The sequence below is a fragment of the Limulus polyphemus genome, unplaced genomic scaffold (genome assembly GCF_000517525.1).
Source record: "Limulus polyphemus unplaced genomic scaffold, Limulus_polyphemus-2.1.2 Scaffold651, whole genome shotgun sequence".
Lineage (NCBI taxonomy): Eukaryota > Metazoa > Arthropoda > Merostomata > Xiphosura > Limulidae > Limulus > Limulus polyphemus.
Window position 1 is genome coordinate 97022 of NW_013666261.1, and position 26285 is coordinate 123306.

The 26285-nt window shown below is 31.4% G+C and overlaps 1 protein-coding gene across 1 annotated transcript; it reads right to left on the reverse strand.

Moving 5' to 3' along the window:
- Positions 1 to 902: 902 nt before the first annotated feature.
- On the reverse strand, positions 903 to 25999 carry LOC106459717 (choline-phosphate cytidylyltransferase A-like). The gene is made up of 8 exons (XM_013919367.2): positions 25511 to 25999; positions 19272 to 19407; positions 14790 to 14898; positions 14538 to 14654; positions 9994 to 10145; positions 9047 to 9272; positions 6282 to 6448; positions 903 to 3526 (listed from the first exon to the last, which is right to left on the reverse strand). The coding sequence occupies exons 2-8, from the start codon at positions 19383 to 19385 to the stop codon at positions 3317 to 3319; spliced, it is 1095 nt and encodes a 364-aa protein (XP_013774821.1). The 5' UTR covers positions 19386 to 19407; positions 25511 to 25999; the 3' UTR covers positions 903 to 3316.
- Between the last annotated feature and the right edge of the window lie 286 nt (positions 26000 to 26285).

The window sequence follows — 26285 nt, forward strand, 5'->3', positions numbered from 1 at the left end:
TGTTTAAAGCATATATTATGGTACTACAGAACAGTTTACAGTATTGTTAGGTCTGAAAATTATAAAAGTTTTAATACCTATTAAATAAGAAAGCACAGTTATTTCAGTATACATAGTGTGCAATAATTGCTTTAATTTTTTTCTTATTTTTTTAACTTGTAAGCTGTGACATTAAAGTATGAATAAAATGTAAGCTATTTTGAATATGCTGGCATTAAATCTTCTATAAACTGCACCCGCATGGAGTTTAGACAACATTTTGGGCTCTGTGCCAGCTTCTGATAAAGGCCTCATCACACAGACCAAAACATTATCCACATCTAGACTTCAGTAATTTGTAGCTAATATAAGTTTCAACATCAGTTTCATCTAATAGTCGAGATTATCTTAAAAACTAAACCTTGGACGTGATTAGAAAAATATTTCAGGTTTTTTTAAATAATGGTTATAAACACTGAAAGCTGAAACCAACAGGTCTAATTACAATAATAAAAATTACCCTAGACTATTTAATGGGAAAATTAGGTGGAATGTAAAAAAAACAAAACATAGTCTAGTATTTGATGTCTGTTACTTCCAGCTATGTACATTCAACAATTCAAATAAAACACAATAATAAAAAGATATGTGTAGCAAAACTACACAAAGTAAATTATATTTATTTGTAAAGGTAATGAGAAATATGTTTGGTGATAATGCAGAAGGCATAAACCAAATAATGTCAATAAACTTAAGAACTTCTCTCCATTTTCATATTATATTTATGTTTCATTCCTTAATTCTGAAAAAGGAAATGACTACTTTTAGTTCAATGAAACTATTACTTTAAAAAGTTTGTCATAAACTTTACAAAAAGCTTCATGAAATGTTATTTGATCACAACAACGACATTGAAAGCATCGTTATTTATCAAATTCAGTTTTATTGTTTAATAATTTATCTTTAAAATCTCTGATGTCATACATAAATGTCAGTTTCCTTATTGACAGAACTAGGACACACAAAAAAGTTTTATTAATCTAACTTTAAATACTTCTGTTTCAGTGCTTTACACAAGATTTCATATAAATTTTATTAAACACTGTAATCAACAGTAGTAGTTACTGTACTAAAAATTAATATGAAAATTAAAATCCTCCAATGATACACAAGTATAGATGTCTTATATTTGAGGTGTACATCTGTCAATACATTACACTAGCCCGTGAAACATATCACAAAAATTATCCTATAGGTCAGAATGCCGAGGAACATAGTAATATATCAAAATTATTCTGTGCACTATGAAAAAAACAATAAATAATTATATTATTATTTCATTGTGGTTCAATAAATTAACTTATTCAAATGTATGTTTTTAATTGGATTACAGTTATGAATATAGATGCCAAGCAAAGTGTTATCTATATAAATACATATTAATAGTTCTTAAATCCGAAAATATGTCCATATGCCTGAGTACAAATCAGTGATAAGCTTTCACTTTCTCTACTTCCAAGATCCCCATTAGGTATTCTTTCTCATTAGTTTCCACCTTTTCAGAATTCAATTTGATATGTGGAGGGTCAATATAACTACACAATTTAATATTTTTTTCTTAAAACTGATAGTCAAGTCTTATGCTTTATTTGGTTTATTTTAAAGCTAGTTTCTACCACTATCCTCAGAAATTTTGTAGGCTAAAAGCCATTTGTAAAAGCATTACTCATGAAAAATTGGGTAATCTCTCATATCATAATTTCATAATTGTTTTGCTGGTACTTTTCTACAACTTCAGTTCCTTTTTTCATGTATTTCATGCATCTCAAACATTCTATACCACAATAAAAATAACAGTTAACACTAATGTTTCACAACCTGTGTGTAGTATTTGGCTTATATAAAAAGTTATGGTGAAATTTCACTGGAATATGTAAAGCAAGCATCTATTTATTTCTAGAGGGTGTCTGAATAGTCTGGAACCACAGGTGATTTGCAGCTTTTCTTACTTTCAGGTATGTGACTGATTATGGCACTGTCAAGACATCAGAAAGTCAAGTTAATCCTGCTGTGTAGCAAAGACAGTTGGTCCCAGCATAAGGTTGCTGCTGAATTTAATGCATGCCAACCAGAGAGAGAAAAACATCATTGAGAATGCTGTTGGGAAATGGCTAGCTATATTTAAGGAGACTGGCAGTGTGGACCATTGACAATGACACAAATATACTTCACAGTGTTAAAAGAGAATGGAAATACCATCTCCAAACTTGTTTTGAATTACAAGGATAGCATGTGGAACACATTCTGTAAAATTCTTTAAAGTGCCTATGGTTCCAGACTTTTCAGACACCCTGTATAGTATACAAATAATAATTCCTATTTATACACACACTTTAATAAGAAAACTTTCTTAAAACTGATATATTCAAATAATCTTTTTAAAATATACAAATGAAATTATAAAATAATGGTTCTAAATTCAACTAACTAGGAACCTCTCCAGGAACAACAACATTTCTTTACAGTAATCTAATCTCAAATGATAAAAATACATTTTTATGTAAGAAAACATAAATTTGGGTTAAAATACAGATTCTTTCTTCAATTGTTACCATACTGGATAAATATATCCTGCACTAAATGTCCTTTCCATCAATATCTTTCATGACATTTTACTAACAATTTACTCTCTTATAATTTTTTTGGCTGGACCAGTGCAAAAAAAAAAAAACACACCTCTGTAAGGAACTGATAACATTCCACATATAATCAGATAACCTCAGAAATGCAACACCATTAATAACTCTTCAAAAATATACAAAACATGCCTGACACAACAATTCCATTCTTTAAAGTGAGAATTCTAACAAAGACAACAAATACTTCTGGTTAAAGACAATCCTGTCATATAAATGGTATATTTGTACACTTTGGATTAGATAATCTCAGTTTGAAAAAAACCCATGTCAATTATTAGTGCTATAAAATAAGTTTTTTTTTTATCATACTCTCTCTAACCCTGGGATCAGGATTAAACCATGTTTTAAATTTGACACCACTTATACAACTTTAATGTCATGACTAAACTATTTTTTTTTAATTTTTAGCATCAAAATAATTTTAGTGTTATGTTTAAAAAGCAAGCATGTTTCTTGAATCCTATGTCTTGTCAAAAAAATCTAATTATCAAACATGGCAAATGAAAGCCATATTTATGTCAAAGTATTCATTGAAAGGAATCAAAGTTATATGTGGGGTAACCTCAATTTTTAAAAAATACTACACTAACAATATGAAACAAGTGGTGTTTACTAAAATGGACAGTTAAATCAAGATATTATTCTGTTGGTTCTGCCACTTCATCCATGTACATAAACCTCTCACTATTTCTCTCTGACCAATCATCATCATCATCATCATCATCCTCATACCTAAACATTTTGCTGGGTGGTGGTGAAGGTGATGGTGAAGTCGAATGGTCTCGAGGACTTGCTGGTGGACTGAGTGCTCTACGAAGTCTGCCACTACTCTCTCGCCACAAGTTATTCTGTAAGAAATCAGAATACATTTTGAAGAAGGAAGTAACACTGTTTTACAATTAGTAAAATATACCAAATTTAAAAAAAAGTTTAACTGTTTTCTAAAAGAAGATCATAAGTTAGTTGTGACATGGACATATAACTTATTTGAGTGATTTAAACAATAATTCTAAGAAGTCAATGTTATGTTGATTGGAATGGAGAAGAAGAAACAAATAGTGTATCAGGTAATTGACATGTAAATGTGTAAAGCATATTGGTGTGATAAAATATAATGTAGATACATGCATATAGGCTAAATGGTTATATTTGAGACCTCTTGGGTTCAGGTATAGCCATTCTAATAAGTGAGTGAGATCTACTCTATTTTTTCTTTAATGTTACTTTCATTAACAGTATTGGTTATGATGTTTGGTACAACTAATTTTATTGTTTTTCATTTATCATTACTATACTTTTATTGTACAAACTGTTTTGCATTGTTAGCTTACTATATAGATGTAGAACAAACCTAAATTTCCTGAGCTGTCCAAACCTCCGGAGATATTATTGGGTTTATAGCCAAAAATACAATTAAGAGTGAGGTTATCAACTGATGAAACAATGCATTTTAATATTTATAAGAAAAGCATATTTAATTAGCTATACTCATTATTGGATTGATTTTTAGTTTTGACCTAAGTAGACACTTTGCTCTGATTAGAAGTAAATATTAATTATGAACTACTAACCAGAGGAAATACAATTAGTCACAGGCATGGATACAGAATTTTTTGAAGAGCGTGGTTCAGCCTGTAAAAGGGCACAGATGTAGGAACAATAATATGCTTGTGATTTTAAAATATAAATATTTGTGATTTAACAATCTGAATCATAAAGCAAATGCTAAATCAAATTCACAGTTCACAAGTGCATTCAACACTGTAACAGTTTCTGGCTTCGTGCCAAATAAAAAAAATGTGGTTATAATTTCCCTGACCACTTTGGGAAATGGGAACTATAGCTCGAAATATTTCTATAGAAACAATTTGACTCTACTTCAGGTATAGGATTTCCTCACAAAGGGAAAATGAAATTTCTATAACAATGTTGTTTTTAATAATGAATATTTTTGTCAGATTTTAGAAAATCCAAAAATGATGAAAAATATAGGTGTTGCATATTGAGAGCACTTTGCATTGAAAAGGGTGGGGTTCAAACTCCCAGAACCACACCCTTGGATCTGATACTGAGTCAACAGCATCAATGGATTTGAAATGAATAACTGGTCTGACTGCTACTCTCATAATGTTCCAAAAGCTAAAAGTGTGGAGAATACTTATAAGCATCACAGTTCAAATCTTAAGACCTTTCAATAATCATGACAACCACTAAGCCATACACAATGCTATATATAAAAGCATTCAGTGTAAAGACAGTTTGCTGTATTAACTAATATGGTAAGGTACTTGGTATGTAGATTTATAGAAAACCAGTCTGATAGGATATGGTGTATTCGTAAGTAAATGTAGTAAAAAATAATGTGATTAGTGTGTAAATGAGTAAATAATTAGCAAAATAAGATCAAAGCCAGGTAACTGTGAAAACTATCAGTGAGACAGGATGACTCACATGATGAATGTTGATTTAGAAATAATCAATGTATGTAACGTTATTGAAATATGCAGTTTCCATGTTTAAACATCAGTATATATACAGTAACTGAAATTATAATATTTTATGGCCTAATAAGATTTTGTTTGAATTAAGGATGCACGGATACCTGGCCAGATAATCGGCCCCGGCCGATTATTGGGCCACCCGGTAATACTCAGCTCCAGCCAAATCTGGCATCTAATGCCTTATCTTTGTGGCAACTTATGTGGTACTGAAAGTTACAGTCAATAATTTGTTTAGTTAAAAAAACGTGTTTCAAGAAACAAGGACTGATCAGCTGCTGAAAGTTGGGGATTCAGAGAACAATAGGGGTTAATAACAGAGCTTGAGAAGTGAATTTCTGGGGAAGGTGGGGGTTTTGAAAATAATAGGGGTTAGGGTTTGAGACATTAGGGCTAGGCATTAATCAGAATAATGATATTCTAAAACATGTCAACATCACTGTTATGCATTTACTTTCATTGGCCTCACTTTTGGAAGTCAAATGAAGCTTGATTTCCCACAATGGCCAGGATAGCAAGGCGTTATCTCTCCACACCTCCAACCAGTGTAGACAGCAAATGGGCTTTTAGCACTGCTGGTAGCATTATCACACATGAAAAGTCAAGGCTTTTACCCGAAAATACTGAAATGCTATTACTCCTCAAGTACAATTTAAACAAATTCCAAAAATACAGGCATTCTGCAAAACGGTGTGCACATTTTTGTTAGTTAATTTGGAAAGTTGAAAGTAAAACTGGAATGTTTTATTGATGGTTATTTGGTTAAATGTAATAAACATCAATTTGTTTTTGTTTCTAATTTTACTACCCGTGCATCCCTAATTTTTGTCTTATAGTAACTAAAAGCACATTGTTATTTACTATATTGATATATTCTTAAGTGTAAAGAAAACTTTTAGCATGCTTATTTTGTCACTATGTAATTTATTATTTATTAAATATTTATTTTATTTTCACATACTTTCTTTTATTAAATTAATGCCTAAATCAATTTTAATCCAATTTACTGTACTGAAGTAGAGAAGTTGCATCTTACCTAAATTACTTGTAAGAATACAAATGGAAAAATAATAGAGAGTACTGTAAGCTACATTGTTAAGATTACCAGTGTTCCATCGCTACCAAAAAGGTCAAGAAAAGATGAGATAAAATCACGGGACTTTTCTTCCCACTTCTGAATTAATCCATGCCTTTTTCCTTCAATGTTTTCTACCAGCATCTTGCCTTTGTCACGTAAAGCATCCATCTTGTTTTGTAACAAAAATTTTTTTCCTAATGAAAAAATATTATTGATGAAAAAGTTAACAAAATTGTTGTTAATTTAACTGAAAATGATTATAATGCACATAATATTCCTCATTTTACAACCAAAAAAATATGCATTCTTAAATAAAAAGCACAAAAAACTATGGTACAAAAAAAAAGATATTGGAAAAAATTCAAATTTAGCCATTTTCTTTTAAATTCTGAAACAATTTATGATTATTAAACATTAAATATTACACCAAAACAAAAATACAGCTTTTCAACAAAACAAATTACAAAATATTACAAATCTAACAAAACCTTAAATGAATCTGAGGACATTTTACTGCATTTGACTTGAAATGAACAGTCTTAAAATGAGTGAAGATAAGATTTTTAAATATGGAATCTAATAAAATATGTAGTACAAAAAATTACAAGATCTAATACATGTACTGCATGAAATTTAAAATTTATTGTCTTAATATATTTCTACCATAATAATTTATCTAAAGTTCTCATAGTATTAATAAGTGGTTAATTTAAAGACAAGATAATCCCTGAATCTACAGAAGACAACATCCTGATATGAAATGCTGCAATTCTCCAGTTTGAACTTAGGATATACAATGAGAGAAAAGGAGAAGTTAAGTTTGTTCCTTCAATTTCTTTACTTGATATCTTTGTGTTGGTTGTTTTTAGAGCAAAGCTACATCGGGCTATCTGCTGTGTCTACCACGGCAAATTGAACTCTGGATTTTAGCATTGTAAGTCTGTAAACTTACCACTGTCCCATTTGAAGATGTATCTTTATGTCTGCTTCAAATATTCATCTCAAAGTAACATATATATATATATATATATAATTTACAAAAACATGCAAATATGTTCTAACAATAATAAAACATTAAAATTTTGCAAAAAAAAAGTAAATCATATTAAGAATATTAGAACAAAGTCTTTCTTTAGGGCAGAAAAGCAAAGAATGAAGGACAGACAAGTTTTCTAACATCATCACTTTAGCCTTCCTTACTGAAACCTCTTTTCAACAAAATTCTGCTATCTATTTAAGGCAGTTGGTCATGCCTTTTCATCTTTGTTTCAAGAGAGTTTTGATAAAGAAGGCTTCTTTTAATTTCCTTATTTTTAGTTGGTTGTAATTATATTCATACAAGTCTGATTTTGTCAGATATAACAGTCTGGTGACATCCTGATGCTCCTTTATTCTCTGAGCTTTATTCACTCAGTTTCCCCAAAAGAGCAAAGTATTATATAAATAACTTTCATCTGTTTATCTATACAAGATGGTTGTATCACTTTCATGAGCAGTTTTTCAGTATTTTACTGAATTTAAAGTCAACTTGAATGTTAAATTTTTTCTATTCTTCTAAGTTTGTAACTTAATTCTTGAATAAATGGTGGGATAATGGTAGTTAAATATTCATCTGACGTTCTGGGGGTTGGATGAAATTGTGAATTGGTAATGGTAGAAGTATGGCATGAGCAAGAATAAACATTAGTGGGCATACAGATCTTTACATCTTGTGTATAATACTACATCCTACAACTCTTTGTTCTTTAATATATTGGTTAAGCAGGCTATAACTTGAGAAGGGTTGTCATACAAAGAGAGGTTAAGATCTTGGAAATTGTTTTCTCTTGAAAAAAAAAAAGAGTTAGAGGGATCTGACTGAAGTGTTTTAAGATTGTAAAGGGAATTGATAGTGTAGATGCATCATTTTCTTATACTTAATAATGAGAATAGTAGGACTAGAGAACAAATATAAATTTTGGTGGGGCAGAAGTCATCTTCAGCTAAGACAGTTCTATTTTTCTAACAGGGTGGTTGGCCTTTGGATGTTGTGGAGGCAGTAAATTTAGGTGAGTTTAAGAGAAAGTTTGATAACTATATGAATGATAAGGGCTGGCTTTGAGGGTGTTTTTTAAATTTTATTTTACTCTTCATTTAATAGTTTTAGCCCAGTTTAGAGGAAGGGCCAGCCTAGATGGACTAATAGGTCCCTTGTTGTCACTAAACATTATGTTATGGTATTAATAGGTAACAATATGTTCATCCTCATTATGTTTAATTGGTTGATATATTCCTTGTAGAAGAGGGGATTGACCACATGAAACGATTTGTATGCTCAACAGATTTCAATCATAAATGAGCATGCATAAAAAACTCTTGGGAGAGACACACACCACATACTGTTAGTGATTACCAACACTAACAAACCATAAAAGTAGTTCTTTCAGAGAAGTGGTTGAGAATCCCTAAGGACCTTATTAATATTGTGATGTTAAGCACACTAAAATGGTGCCAGACTGTCTTTTTTATTCATGGTAACTACATTCCATACTGAAGTAAAAAACATCATGAACTTTAAATATGTAAACCCACCTCTATTACATTTTCATTTAGGACTGGTGAGTGAATGATCAATCACTTACATTTCAGATCACATTGACAGATCATTAGACGTTTGTAAAAAAAAATGAAATAAAGAGTGCTTGAAATTATTTTATAACAGTATAATTGCTTTACCATAACTAAAAACCTAAATATCCTTTAATTGGTTAGTACTGAGTATGTTACATTTCTATTGATGCAATAGAGGAAACCTACATTTAAAAAAGATATGTTCATTTCCTTAGCAGAATAGCCTCGGGCAAGATTTCTTCTGACATACAAGTCATAGTCTCGCACAATCCTGGAAACCAGATCAGATGTGGAAACACCCTCTGTTCGCTGAGTAACCAGGAACATTCCCTTGGCTTTTATATCTTTATAAACATCATCATGCCCTCCTAATGTGTAAGGCAGGTCATCATGGGCTACAAAATCAATCTAGATAACATAAAACAAATGTACTCTTAAAAGAATAAGAGTTTTTCATAGAAAATAATGTGAGTATTGATTTATAGGTATAAATACAAAAAGACAAAGCACAAAATTGTCCTATACAGCTTTAAATATACGAGTTAATTTGTTACAAAAAAATATGTTTTGATGCAATTAAAAGGGCAATCAATTTGACATAATCAATTAATCAACATGACAGTCAAGAAATAAGTAACTGATTATTATTGTTTTTGATTATTCCAAATATCCAGTAATCAAAATTAAGATTAATGTCATGAATATAATTAACTAATGAAATTAGAATTTCCAATCCTTACTATTTTTGATTATTACAACTATTAAAATAATAAAAATATTGCCATTATGTTTGTTTGTTGTTAGGCCCAAAGCTATCTAATGGGCTATCTGTGCTCTGTCCACCATGGGTATCAAATGCCTAGTATTTAGCATCATAAGTGTTTATTTTTAGTCTAGTCTTGTGAGAATAATGGACTTGTTGAATATAATCAATTAATGTGACAACAATTAATCAATGCATGGAGAAATTCAACTGTATTCAAGTTTAAATCACTAGCTATTTTTGCACAAGAATGTTTTTTTTCTTATGAATGATTCTTCTATTTCCAGCAACTGTTACTATTTCAGTTCACATAAAGCCAACACAATCACAGCTGATTGTGCAACATCATAACACAGAATTACTTACCTTATGTTTCTCTAAAAAGTCATTATCTATAACCCATGGACAGTCCCTGACCACTTCATCAACATAACGACAGTGAGCGACTGCTTCATATCTCTCATAGTCCGTCATTACAGTTTTTCCTTTATTTGCATGAGTCATTGCATCACTGTTTACTAGTATCAGGGGGGAAAAAACTTAACAGTAATATTTAGAACAGAAAGAAACCCAGTTAAATCTGGGAAAACAATTCCTACAAAAAAAAACCCATTAAACTTTAACCTTCAAACGTTATAACAAACACCATATAATATCAAATATTAATATTACTTTACTAAATTCTAAAAATTATTAAATAATTCTATAATTAAAGGATATGCAATACTTTATAACAAATTAAATATTTTTTTAAATTGCCTTACTACTTTCTAAGAAGTGTTGGAAAATTACAAATACTTTTCTCTCAAAAGAGTTAAGTTTTAGAAATCAAGCAAAGATTGTTTGAAATCCCATAGTATCTTGAAGTGAGCTACAAATTTCTCTTTAAGTACCCACCTTAAGTCTTTTTTTAGCTTACATGAGAAAATATTCATAACAATGGAATAGCAAAAGGTAAGGTCAAATAATCACTCACTCATACAAATAAACTAATAGAAAACAATTAATTACAAAGGTGGACTTCATGCAACTCTCACTTGTCAACACCATGATACATCTATCTAAAATGACACATTTTATCTGTGCTAACACAGATGTTCTTTCTTGCATTTAACTTAGAAAACACACCATTTATACAAGGAATTAAATCAAACTATCCTTAAAGTATAATCAAGTGAAAACCAAGAGATGGTATCTGTCTAAATTCATCAACTGTTCTATATGCAATATACCGAAAAGATGTTTTTTCTCATTCAGTATTACAAAAATTTAACATATGCTTTCTATACATAGCTTTGCTTCAAATTTCTTGTAAATTCAGCCCCTTTTTTGTAAATACAACATTCAAATATAAATAATCTTTAACATAATAAAACTTGGACGTATTCCAACTCAATATGATACAAAATATTTGAAAAGCGATAATAAAAACAGTCATACTTCATTTTGAACTGACAGATTAGATTGAAGTCATCTAGTCAAAAACACCTGCTGCCAAATCTTGTCTGACCGAATAGTCACTAATAATACACCTGTTAATCACTTCGAGACTGATCATGACCAAGTCAACCAATACACTGAAAGTGAGGAAGACAGGTGGGAAATGTGAGAGGAGGTGAGTATCTATCAAAAATACATTTTCAGTTTAGGAAAATGTTAACTTCCAATACGACATCTTATCCCTTCTCACAAAAAGCTAAAATCCCCCACTGAACTGGAGAAGGGCCAAAGAAAGATAAAGGAAGAGGAATGGGTAGTGACACCAACAGCAGATGTAGAAGTGGAAATTACGTCTGATCCAGCTAATATGGTTCCACCAACAAGGTGTGGTCTGAAGTATCAAAAGGACACAAGGAAGGATAAACATATAGGTAACAACTGTTCTAATACTGGCTGAGATCAGCCACCACATCTGCCTGCAGATAAGGAACAGGTGACCAAAACATTTTTTGTTGAGAGGAGACACAAATGCATCCAAATTGGGAACACCCAAACAAGCATACAACTCCTGAAAAATGACAGAATCCAAAAAAACATTCTGTCGGAAGAATCTTGTCGGGTTGGGATAACCAATCCATGACCAGATTCAGGGCACCCAGAATATGACAGGCCCAAGAAAGAAGATCCAGATATTGAAAATAAAGGTCCCTTTATCAGGTAATTCCTTGCCTGGTGATATAGAACACCATCACTGAATTGTCCGAGTGGATTATCACCACCTGTCTCCAAAGAGAAAGCAGGAACTGTAAGATATTGATATGTAGAGTGGATTCGGTAAGAGTTCACCATCCTAAAGCCTCCTGACAGTCAAGATACGCTCCCAAACTGGAAAGGGAAGCATCCAGAAAAAGGTAACAATCCAACCAAGGCAGAGGAAGAGGAACCCCCACTGTAGTATTGGTCTGATCCAGCCATCAGGCAAAATATGTCAGTAATGGAGAGAGAAAGGTAACAGGAGCATACAAGGGCTCATAAACATAGCTTCATTGGTCAATTAAAGTCCAGTGAAGATGACGCTTGTGGGTTTGACCAAAAGGAATAAGGGCTTCAAGAAAAGCCCATGTCCCCAAAATAGATAGAACTTCTTATGCAGTAGGAGAAGATGAGGAGGAGACCTTGTAAATATGTAATGGTGGAAACAAAGACCTTGGGAATGAAACAGTTGAGTCTATGACCAGACGACTCAGGAGAACACATGTGGAGCCGACGCCTGGCCAAACAGAAGTGCCTGAAGCTGAAAAACACACTCGTGATGAACAAAACGAAGGAAATGTCAGTATACCTGGGAGATGGGAATATGGAGATCTGCACCCAATACATCGACCTTCCTCATCCACAGACTTGGAATGAAAAACCAATGGAGGGTTAAATATGATTCCATGGTGAACTTGAGAATGATGAACAAGATATTCAGAGATGATAAACTGATCACTGGCTGCCAGTCTCCCATCTTTTTGGGAATGACAAACAGACAAGAATAAAACCATGGATGAGAAGGATTTTCTCATTCACTGGCACTCTTGAGAATCTAGAACCACTTCTGACAAATGCTGGCATCAAACGGGATCCCATAGAGGTAAAGAAATTGGATGGGGAGACAACGGGGGGAGATGACAAGAAGAGTAGGGCCAAACCTTTGGAAGCAACCTTCAAAACCCATAAATGGGCTATAAATGACCTCCAAACATGGGCAAAGTGAAGTGGAAGTGTCTGTCCCTGATCAGAGTACCGAGTCACTGACATGGAATGCCCCAAAAACAATGAAGGGCAACAAAATGATTGCACAATACTAAAGCACAAGAAGTTGAGACTGGCAAAGGGTTAGAATGTGGAGGTGAGCCACTGAGACAGAAACAGGTAGGTGGGACAAATGAGAAGCCAGTGAAAAAAGGGAGGTATGAAGATGGGCTGATTCAACCCTGGACTCTTCAAGTGTCGGGAAGTCTCCAAAACACTTCTTCACAGAAAAATGGCGCCATGCATAAATCATGAAAAGAAGAAGCAGGTAAATGAACCCTGGATAAAAGAGCATTCTCACCTAAAAAAATCCTAACAGCATATCAGCCATGTCTGTAAAGCCAAGGCCAAAAAGGAGAGGCATGCCATGGTAGCAAATCGGAGACTACGAGAATCATTAGGAAATCTCTAGTGAGACTGATGAATAGCCTCTGCCAAAAGATGAAGGGAAGATAAGGCACAGAGAATAATGGACATCATAAGATGGAGATTGGGAGGAGGAACTTGAAGCATTAGACCTGGAACACTACAAAGAAATAAGAGATTTCAAACTTTGGGAATCTAAATATGGGAAGTTGGCACGATGAAAAGCAAAAGCATGATAGTGAAATGTACAAGGGGGATGAGACATACTGACCCCCGATTGCAAATGTTCACCAAAATGACTAGCACAAACCCTAATATCCAGCAAATGAGAAAAAACAGATATTGACCCAAAGATTTGTCCCCAAGGAGGGCAGGGGTAGAATCATAGGAAACAGGAGACAAAGACAAAATCAAACAAACTTGCTTAATCAAGTAAACAAAGGAGAAGGAGGCCTTGGCAAGTCCCCCGATACATGTGACTGAGAAGGATATTTAGGAGGTGAAAAAGACTGTTCAAATTCTCATCCTCCCTGTCAGATATACCAGGTACTGGTATGACAGGACACTCCTCAGGTAGTGGTGAATGTTGCAAGAAATTATACAATTCTCTACGGATTATAGTAGTTATGTCCTTGGCCAATAACTGTGAGACCAACTCCGAAAAAGTGGTTGGTAAATCCACAGGTGCAGTAACAGCAGTGTTAGTTGTAACTACTTGAAACTGTGAGTGCATATTTACAAAGTATAAACTCAAATTAATTGAACAAAAAGTATCAAGAAAAAAAATGGACTAAATGAAAATATAATGAAAATTGAAAGTGAAAACAAACAAGTCTTAACAGTAAGATTGCCAATCGAGAAGTAGTTAACAGGTGCATTATTAGAGAGGCCACTAGTTACAATAGGGGTAGTATTTCACTCCTATTTGTGTTTTTTTTTTTAATTAGAAATTACTCTTTTAAGTCATGAAAATGTATAGCATATTTTAAATAAATAAATATTTATAAATTCAAGTAGATGTATTTTTGGTCTTTAATTCTTAGGAAAGTGTTGTAGTAGGCATAACTCCTTTGGTATGTGATAACTGTTCTTAGTGGTTCATTTTATGAAACAAGTGATGGATAAAACTGAACTCTGCAACTGAGAAAAACAAAAAAAATTGTATGTTTCCCAAATATTTCATTTATTACTATCATGATTTCACCAGTAAAGGTATCAGCAATTCTATAATTATGGAGCCTCACTAACGATTTCAAATATTGATTTTATCAACTATGCAAGATCAAATTTCTGAGCACATTACTTACCTCCTACAATGAGGTAAATATTTGGGAAAGCACTTTTGGCCTGCATTAGCTGCCGTGCATGGCCCTGGTGAAAGAGATCGTAGATTCCATCAGCATACACTCTAATCTTCCTTGGTGCTAAAATATCCAAATAAAAACCTTGGATTTTTTTGCATATAATACAGTATTGTAAGCACATAAGGTTGAATTTGATATCTAAAAGAAACTAAACAAGCTTGTGTATATATATATATATATATATAATAAACATACCATCACCACTTTTAGCCATTTCCATGGTGATTCGAACAGAATAGTCACAGCTTTCTCTCTCTCGCTCTGCTTCAGGATCATCGCTGAAAGGTGCTGGTCGACAACATCTCTATAATAAAGTGCATGTCCTTTGGTCATTTAAGGCATTAATATTTTTTTACACATGCATTGGTTTATAATTTCAGATTCTACAACAATCTATACAGAAAATAACTTGTACAGTTCACAAAATGTTTATAATTGATAAATCATTTAAAACACACACGATTAGTAAAATACATTTAATAATAATGATTCTTAAAAAGTGCATTATTTAGAACCGTGTTCAAATTTTACCTGATAAAGATAATTTTGGTATGATTTGACTTTCCTGTGAAAATTTTAAGATAATGTTTTCATTAGCTGATGAGACACCATATAATATCAAAATATTCAAGAATTGTGACAACTTTCTTGAGAGGAAATTTAAGGAATCTCTTCTGATCTAATCTAAATGCCCTTCTCTTAACATATACAATGCATATCCACTGTAAAACTATTATCATTTCATGTAAGATTTATCTTATTTTATAATTTACATTTATTATTCTGATCAATGACTCAAACTTTTTTAACAATACTTTTAGCATGCTTCGACATGCACCATTCTATTTATATTGTTGTAGTCTTATATTCTTTTTGATTACTATAACTTGGAAATCATTCTTGTAACCTACGAGTCTCAAAATACCTTCGAAAAAGGCATAAGCTGAAATATTGAGAAAAATAAAAAAGATACTTCTGTAAAATTGTTTATCATCATTTTTGAACATAATGTTTCACCTTTCTCTCGATGACTTAATTTTTTAAGTTAAATAGTATCTATTTCATGCATGAATAACAGAAAATCTGTCTCATTTTTTATACAAAATGAAAAAAAAATTATATTTCTTACTATATTAAAGCTAAAAACAAATTTTTATAGCTGAATTTTCTATGTAATATACTAAAGGATAAAAAAAAGAATTATATAATGCATGTATTTTTGCTGACATAGTACTGAAAGTTTGTTAATTTGAGATGCTATTAAGTCGTGAAGCACCAATATATATATATATAAACAAAAAAAGAAGAGAGGGAGAGAGATGATACTAACTTAAAAGGTTTTATTCAATGTGCTCTGATGATTGGAGAAGTAGGTAGAAGTTTGTAGTGTATAACCTTTATAAACTCTTTAAGTAAATTTAAAACTTATAAATACATCATATACACACAGCAGTAGTTTTTCTTTCTAAACTCCGTAAACAGGATTAGACATTTTAATATATTTTGTACCAGAATGAAGATAAGAAAATTCTAAATATATTATAACATCACAAAAATTAGTCACTGTTTTACCGGTTATTTCAACTACTATTAATGCAGAAAGTTTGTTGGAAGATAATTTGTTGCAATAGATATAAAAAATATTATAACCTTCTGGTGTCAGACACCTGAAAGGAAGTACATGTATAATGCAGAAACACAAACTGCACTTTTCATGCAATTCTTTAAAATGCCAATTATCAATAGTCTAGAAAAAAATAATTCGAATACGACAAATAAAGGCATAGCTAAATTTTATGTTTGAAAGTCTTTTTACTTTAGAAGCAGACAGAATATTTTTCTATTATGTATTGCTACAATAATACTTAACACTAGAATTCCCAATGGTGTAAATATGAATCTCATTGGCTTCACAAACACATTTTTCAATATTATTTTTGCACTAAGTTGTTTGTAGATCCAAAAATTTTTGGTTTTAAGTTTTCTAACAAATGAGTCACAAACACACACAAGATATTACAATTAATCCTACAAATTACTGCTCGAGTCCCATAGATATTCGATATAGAAAATGAGAGAGTTCACCTGATGTTTTCGTTAGGTCTTTACACTAAGTGTTATAATAGACAAGGACATACAAGTACTCAACATGATGAAATACATGAATCCCACAACAAGTCAGTAATTTGAAGAATAAAAATGAACTAATGAAGTAAATTTCAAGTATTAAACAGTTTTCATCCTTGTAAATTAAATAAATCCCTTTTTTTATAGCTCTCTCTCTCACTTAACAGTCTAATGGTTTGTGATAAACAAACAAGTTTCATTGCTAAAGGGAAGTTATATTTATGTATTTTCCTTTACTTGAAATAAACGTTTTATCATAACAAAAAACAGCTGTTCAAAAAATTGGACAATGTAGTTTTTAACACTAAATGTAGCTATATTACACATATTATTAGTCTCCCTCACTAAAAGTTGGGTGTTTCAAAATCTATGCCCATGTATCTAAAAAACAACACGTGTCAGCAAGGAGGTCATAAAGTTCGATTTTGCAACATCTTCAATAGTTTCTTCCCAGTCATTTAAGTCTTGTTGATAGATTACATCAGACTGGTTCTTCATGTCATCAATAACTTAATTCTGTGAACTGTTTAATAAAAAAAAAGAGGAACACCTCTATGGGCCACCATGACCCCATTTTATAAAGCTACATGTAGTGTTTTTTGGTCACATGATGTTTTTCTCCCTTCAGAAAAAGTGGTTACACTACACATATTTTGAAAAAAAAAGAAATTTCTACTCAATGTATATGGGAACACAGATTCAAAAAATTGTAAGTCCTGTCACTTTCTGGTAAAATTGTGAAATACTGGCAAGTTACACATAGTTTGGTAGTACATTATGCTCTAATTTAAACACTGATAATTCAAAAAAAGGTAATATTCTGCTAATGGGTACTTGAAATTAATATACCCAAATTTTTTGGGCTACTAAGGGGAAATGAGGAATCACAGTGTAATTAGTGATGGGATAACTTCAAAACTTGAACAAATTAGGTCCATGAAGAAAAAGAAAAACTCATAAATTAAATAAATATAAAAAATCAGATACAACATCAAAATTCAAAAAGATGAAACAAAAATCTGACAACTGGCCATTTCTCTTGATGTTTTTCATGTTAGAAAGATTAGATTATTAATTTCAAAATTTACTTGTATTCACATTTAAACAAAGCACATTTTTATTTGGGAACTTTGATATCTTTGCAAGTAATGTATATATATAATAACTTGAAAAATCGAGCTGTTTAAACCTCTGTCTTTTTGCATTTAAATATGGTCTAGACTAGTAAATGCTCATGAACCGTTATTTTTTGTTTAACTTCTTGTCACAAACACAATATTATTTGTATATTTGTTTTAAATAGATACAATATCAAACATATGTCTGTGACCAAAATGATTTGTATATGTCTTTCAGCTGTTTTAAGTAATATAAGTATGATTTTGAAAAAAAACAACAAAAAACAACCTAACAATTAATCTTAAATTAATTATCAAAAGTTGTTAGATCACAAAGAAATCCTGTAGTAAAAAAATTTGAACTAATGCAAAAACTGTGGGTATATAATGTACTCATATTAGTAATGAAAGAGTTAAGTATTTAAGTTGTGGAGTGACCATAGTTGTCTGAACCATATTTGTTTTTCTTTCTTAATCATTTTTTTAAGTTTTGTTTTGTATTTATAATAAAGTAAAATTCCTTAATGTATAAGCATATCCAACATGAACTTACAAAGTTTAGTATCTTTGTGGTAAATTTTAACTCTGAGAACATTGTATATACATATTTTTAAGTTATATTTTGTGGTGCACAAACAGCAATTCTAATTATTTCAAATAAAATAAATATAAAAAAAGCAATGTAAAGATACTATGAAAACTTAAAGTAACATACATACAAGACCTATCAAGTTTTGGTAATAAGAAAATGGGTTCAAGTTTTGAAGCAGGGAATTTTTTTTCTATTGCAGTGCTCCTGGTGACACTGATGTTAACTACTCAATCTATATTCTGATGATAAATTTGATTATCTGAAATATTACTACTGAAACTGAACAATTTGTGTTCAAGTTATCAATGTCTACAGGTTCTTTGAAAAAAGATCATACTAGAAAACACATTATACAACAATACCTGACACACACACACACACACATTTCAAACTGTAGCTTTTAGTTTTACTAAAAATGCATTTAAAGTTTGTAAACATACCACAAAATTCAGCATGATTGTATTGAAGACATTCTTAACAAGACAACAAATTCAGCCACAGGTTCAACAGTTGTTTCTTTTTTTTACACAAGAATACTGAACAATCTTCAGATTTCACACTAGTTAACCATGTCAAATTGTTGTCTAATCTACTGAAGTAGAAGCAATCCATTGAGGCCAGGATATACCTTTTTACCTAAATCTTTACTCAAGAAAGTACATAACACTGGTTTTTATCAGAACATCTTTTATAATTCAGGATTTAAGCAGTTAGTACTGAAGAAATTCTCCACCTAAAACAAAAAGTGTGCGTGTTAAATAATATTATTGTATCATATAAAACATTACAGAAGTTATTCACAATAAGAAATATATATAGCTGAGTACCAGAAAGACTTACCTCTAAAGAACTAGAGGCAAGATAATGATTTAAAGAGTCAGTTGGTAAGCTTGACTGTAAGTCATCGTTAGCTTTATTTTCATGTGTTCGCTTTCGTTTTCCAAAACTAGCCATTTCTAAGTTCTAAATGTGTTACCTAAAAATATAAAAAAACATTTTAACTTACAGCTTAAAAAATTGTAATTAAACATTTGATTGAAGAAAAAAAAAACAATCATCAAGTAATAACTAAATGGTTTTATTTCTCTTATGGAATAACTAGAATGGATGAACCTAGGGAAGTAAAAGTCATAAAGACTGACTTCATAATTTCACCTATAAAAATATACATATACAGGTCTATCTTTTCTATATTTTAATTCCAAATGCATCTCTGAAAAGAGAACATCAGATAAAAGCCTAACTGATACACTGATGCCACACCCTTAGCACAAAATCAAAAGTATAAGAAACAGGAAATGAGCCTTGAAAGGTAAAAAAAAAGCAATAAGTAGTGGTTTGGCTTTTAATTTAACATACATTTATATACACATATCAATTTCACTGGTAAACTGAAAACCTTGAAATTGATTGGAATATAATAAAATGGATAGAAAATTGGCCTAATGGTACATTTGTAGAAAACACAAGAGCTGTGATAAATAGGTATTTTCCATGTGGAGAATATGACTAGCAGGTTTCCTCAGGGGTCTGTTTTGAGATATTTGGTACTAATTATTTATGCCAACAATGTGAATATCTCCTTGGGTAGACATATATTCAAATCTGTTGATGTTGGGAAGGAATGATTTTATTGAGAACATTGCTCTTATTCAAATAAACCATGACAGACTTGTTGACTAAACCATTAATTGGTATTTCTTTCTTTAAATATTTGTCAGAACACTAACATATATACAAATCCACTTATAACCAAATAATTTAGTATTCTGTGATTATCATTAGGTTGTTTTACTTACAAAAAAAAAGCCATTTTGCCTACATTCATAGGGCTATCATTTATTAAATGCTCTACAGTTAAAATATCTGAAATGAATAAATATCTTAAATGTCACATACATTTAAAAGTAATATCTCAGCTAAATTTCAGTTTCTCAGCAGAACTCAGTTTCTCAAAATTAACGAATTAAAAATGATAGTATTCACCTATACAATAGATATTACAAAGTGTGCCATATATATAAGAGCACAGTTCATAGCAAAAAAGCCATTTACTCTAATATGGTCAGCAACTTGTAAAGATTGTTGTTTCCAGGGATAAGTGGGAGAAAGTGTAATCAAGTGTAGGGATATATTTGAGGGATTTTTCTAGTTGATCTCTTTGGGTTCCAAAGCTGTAGACCTATGTTGTGTGTTCCAATTTTTTTCTTTCTCTTTCTTGTAACTTCAGAAATAAACTTCATTGCTTGCTCTCATGCTTTGCCAACACAGTGCTTTTCCATACAGTTTTTTATCTTCTTGTAGTGATGCCAGTGTTTACTGGTTTGTGTAGTTTTCATTGTCACTAATGAGAAATGTTGAATATTTGAAACCACTCAACAATAATTTATAGTTATGTTATAGATCAAGGTGTTTTAGTCATAATTCATACATTAAAAGATTAAATAAGCTTAGTCCTATTTTAAAGTACGTCTATTTTTTGTATTTTGTTTTAATGTGTAACCAAATAATGCTAATGAAAAATAAGTTAATATATTTAACATAATCATTTCATATTGATTCATTTTATTATTACACAAATAATAATAATTTCAAACACTGTTATGCTTGGTTGTAAAAGAGAAAGTACTTGTCATATTTTAAATTATATCTTAGTATTTCAAGTTAAGGATAGATTCTAAAGAATATTGGTGTATAATGCAGTCACCAAACAGCTTTTCTGAACTGATGGAGTTAGGTTCAATGAATAATGCAATAATAGGTATGTCATCTTCAGGGTTTGTAACTGTGAGACAACAAAGAATGAGCTGCTGTTTTGTGAGAAACAGCTGTAAACCTTGTGTGTTATTCATCTTAATCACTTATGCTAAATGGTAGATTTAAAAACACAGAAGTCAAAATAGATAGCAGAATTTTCACATGGCACTTACTATGTAAAAAAGTATGTATTTCTGCAATATGTTGCTTAATGTATAACTTACAAATCAATACACTACAACATTCAAAGTTCTTTAAAATGTTTATATTAGTTATACTACTTTTACCATTGTATAGAATTTCAATGCTTAAAAAATCAATATTTGAATTTCATAATTCAGAATTATTAGATAATTCTATAAAGAAACATGTTAAAGAATATTGTGCCTATACTTGTTGCAAGTGAAAACTACAATTGCAAGGTATTATAGAGGGTAAAGATAGTATCCATGATGACTCCTTATTCCCCCTCCCCACTTCCGTTTTTTTTATTAATGCCATATAGTCATAAATTCCATATTATTTGGCAAATTGGCAAGGCACTATAACTTTTTTGCAATTTTCAATTGTTCAGGATTCTGCTGTCTACTATAGCAGCATTTCCCAGAGTTCTGCAAGTACATCTTAGGGATTTTGCAGATAGTCCTGAAATTTAAGTAAAAATATTACAGTATTACAAAATATTAACATAGTTGTACATCTTCACAGTTAACTCACTGATAGTCAACAGTTTGTTGGATCCTCCCACTAATAAGTTATTACTAGAGGATCCTCCAAAATATTTGGAAGTTATGAATGAGTCAGTGATTAAAGAAAGTGTGGGAACCACTGTACTAAGGGGTTATGCTAAACTATATTTTATAAGGGCTACCACGGAAATTATATGTCAGTTAGTCTTACTTCTGTAGTGGGAAAGAGGCTAATCAAGGATTCACCAGTGGGAAGTCTTGCCTTATTAACATGTTATCTCTATCAGAGGATATTTCTTGTCCTTTGGATGATGAAAAGGGTGGAGACTTAGTGTACTTAGATTTTCAAACAAAACTTTTGATAATCACATCAGTAGAGTTTGGGGCAAACAACATAAAGTGAGTGAATTAGATAAAGAATCTTGGCAAAGTGGTGAAAAAGTCACTCAAGCCATGAAGCAGTGCTTTGTTGCTAGTACTGTAGAGGAGATAGAAGAATTTTAGTAGTATTAATAGATGTATTGATTACAAGTACATAATAGAAATTATGAGGCCTCACTTGGGATAGCACGTATAGTTTTGGTCTACTTATCTAAGGAAGGATATTAACATATTGGAAATGGTTCAAAAGAGGGCTACTAGAATGAGTCTGGTGATGAAAGGTTATCTCATATGGTCAGATTAAGATCTCATCTTATTTTTCTAATTTTGACAGAAGGGTAAATGTGATATTATTCAAGCATGCACTATTATCTGAGAACCTGATAGGATAAGAGCCTCTTGATTTCTTTGTGCTATATTCTGAAGATGATAGGACAAAGTTTAAGAGTAGCAAGAGATAGGCTAAGCAACAGTTAAGACTATTTTTCTTACAGGAATGAGTTGCATTGGCAATAATGAAGTCCAGCATTTTACATGAGTATAAGATGACTTCTAATAATAAAGGTAAGTTTAAACTTTTGTTTTTCACAAGGATGGATGTACAAGGACAGCCTTGAAGGATTAAATGGTCCCTTGTTGTCCATATGTTATATTCAGAAGTTTCTTCCTTTTCTGAAAGCTGTATAAAACAGTGGTTACTTTCCAATAAATCATCATGTAGCTCTGAATGTGTTGAATCAAAAGTACCTACTTCTGATAAAACTGAGTGCAAAATTTGATGAAAAACAGATAACTGAAAGTAGGAAATGAATGAGGATTAACTTCCTTTTCAGCAAAGGAAAAGGAGAACTACACAACACATCATTCACTTGAATTTTGAGAGAACAAATTAAAAGTCTTGTAACTTCAATACTGTTTTGAAACATTGTAAAACTGGATGAGACGGTGCTTGTTTTGCTGATGGAAATGCAGATTCTGAGCACATATTCTTATGGTGCAAGACTATCAAGATGTTAGCTCTATTGACAGTTAAGATGGACCATGAAAGCAGAATATAACCATGCTACTAGCTTCTAGTATCAAATTAATACCACAGAAAGTGAATTACATTTGAAAAAAGCTAACTTTGATACTGACTGCTCATGAAATGAAAAACTAAATGACAGGAAAAAAAAAAACAAGTAAAATAAAAATATTAATGGTGTTATGACCTCAACACCTAAAATTTCAGCATAGTCAAAGGTTTAACAAATACAAGCCTCCTTCCATTACACACACACACAGTAAAATTAAAATTAAGGCTTTCTAAAAGTATAATCAGACAGTATAGTGTTTTTTGAAAAAGCAGGAACAGTAGGAATTTTTTCATGCTAGTTGAAGAAACTTCTTAATTTTAGTCATTCCTATCACTAGTTGCAGTTACTGGTTAGGTAGTGGCTAAAGAATAGGGTATAATTCTTTAATTTTGGAATGCTAGAGAGCTGGTAATCATACTACTGTAAATGATGACATAGGTACTTAGTTCTGGCCAGCATTACAACATAAGGTATTTTTAGTACTTTTCAGTAGTTTTTGTGAGCTTTCATTCTGGACATGGTATTTTTTGCAGTATATTTTTTTCAAAGCAGTATTTTTTAGCATGTATTGAAATACTCTCAGTTATTTTTGTATATATTCACTATCATCATTTTACATAATTAGTAATAAAATGATTAAATGAAAATAAATGTGACTTCATGAGTCACATTTTATTTATTTTATTAAAGAAGTAACAATGATTTTCTTGTGAAATCACAAAAGATAACTGCTGAATGCTTGTAGAACATTATTTACATTATTTGAAGATAAAATTCTGTGTTTTATGGACAATCTGTTAATTAGAAGGAGAAAAAATATGGCAGCCAGATGTTTTGATCTACTAATGTGTATCTTTATCAGGCCTGGCCTAATGAATGTATACAATGTTGTGAATCATAATTTTTGTGTTGCACAATTTATTAATGTAATTTAATAAACAGGCTGTTTATAAATAACTGAATGTTATGAGTAGAAGTACTTCCAAATTACAATATTTTCTGTAGTATTTTTCAGTACTTGCATGTACTAGTTTTTTTTTTTATGCTTTGCTTATCTGGTCAAACTGTTACCAGCTCTCAAGTATCTAGAAATCAAATGAACCAGATTCAGTTTTCTATCCACTTCTTCCAGATTAACCTCCTGAAGTTGAACTATATCTATGCAAGACCACCAAAAACTTACATGTGCAAAAAACTATGCTACCAATAGTAACTATACGTTTAATTGTTTATTATCTTACAACAACCTAAAACTTTTTAATCTAAAAACTGGCTGTAGCATTTGTATACAAACTCAGTGAAAACAAACAAAAAACAGAAATGAAATAAAACATTAGGCCTAAAACACAATGCCATGATATATTTGTATTGTAAGTAGATTGTGAATGTATTACTATAATTAAGTGCAACCAACAATAGGGCTGTGTCAAATACAGTGTATGATACAAACTATATATATACCTAGTACTATATTAGTAGTAGTAATAGTACAGGTTGTAACTTGTAGTGAAACTAAATAGATAATAGAATTAGAAGAAAACATAATGACAATGACTACTTCAAGTTCAAAGGCATAGCTAATGCCAACCTTGCATTTGTAAGTTATATTTATAAGTTATAATCGGTTATGATACAAACTATGGAAGCCAAATACTCCTAATCCTATTATTATTTTAATACTGAATATTACTACTACAACTAGTGATTGCACTTAAATTTAATAAAAAAATAGAATTAGAAATAAAAAAAAACAAAGTGATACAACTCCACTGGAGTTGACTCATTTGCCAGTGCCAAACTAGGTAAAGTTGGAGCTGTTTATTAGTAGTTAGTACTTCTAAGTTCTGGTTCTAGCTTATGTAAAAAAGCAGCCCTAGAATTACCTACAATTGCAAAATTATAAGTTAACTGTATTTGATGTAACTTCATTTTTAATTGCACTTTTATCTATCACCATCAGCAGTAGCATCATACAAAGTGAAATAATCACACTAGATTAGCAAATAATACTAAGTAATAGTATTAATAATGGTTATTTTTAGTACACACCTGCAGTATCAGTAGTGGCAGTACCAATAACTTCAAATCAGCCTCAGACTAGAGTTAGCTAAGGTTTACTACACGCCAGCTTATGTACACATACAATAATGCAATATACAAATAATGACCACGCTACCTTGTATACAGGTTTCCACTGCCACTGGTTTTTATTAGTATTATCATACGCCGTACGTCGTTATGAGTACGAGTATTTGATGTTACACTAAGACTAACTGACACGTAACTGAAAACTAACTAACCAAAAACTCAATGTTAAATATAACTCATACGTAAAACTCACTACTTTTCGTTATCTCAGTAATTATCGTACGATTTCACTGTGACTAACGTTACGTTCAGAAGATCAATCTCACATCAACTTGATCAAAGTACAAAGTCAACAACAAATATTTCTTGATAATTGTCGTGCAGATTTTGACAGCTAGTAAAGCGAATGACGTCAGAAGGTCGCAACTGTTAATCTTGTTCCCCATCTGATCATTTTAGTCGAGTTAAAAATTCCGAATCAATAAGTCCGGCTTTCTCACTAAAATGTAAAATATTAAAACTGATGATTTTGCTACAGAGCTTCCTTCACAGTCATTGGGATGATGATGCTGAGATGCGCATATTTAATTGACCAGGCACTGACATAGCAAACACTGCAATAATAAAAAATAATTACATGCACAGTAACTCGAAACCATCACAATGAAATTAAGGAAACCAGCACTCAACAATCGGAAACGAGCGTTTTCACTTTCGCTAAAACCTTAAATTATCTTATTTCAAGTAATTCGAACAGCAGACAAATATAACTACAGGTCTTGAGTGATACAAATCTGTGGTGGCATGGCCAAGTGGTTAGGAAGTTCCAATCTGCGGGGCCTCGGGTTCGAATCCTAGTCCCA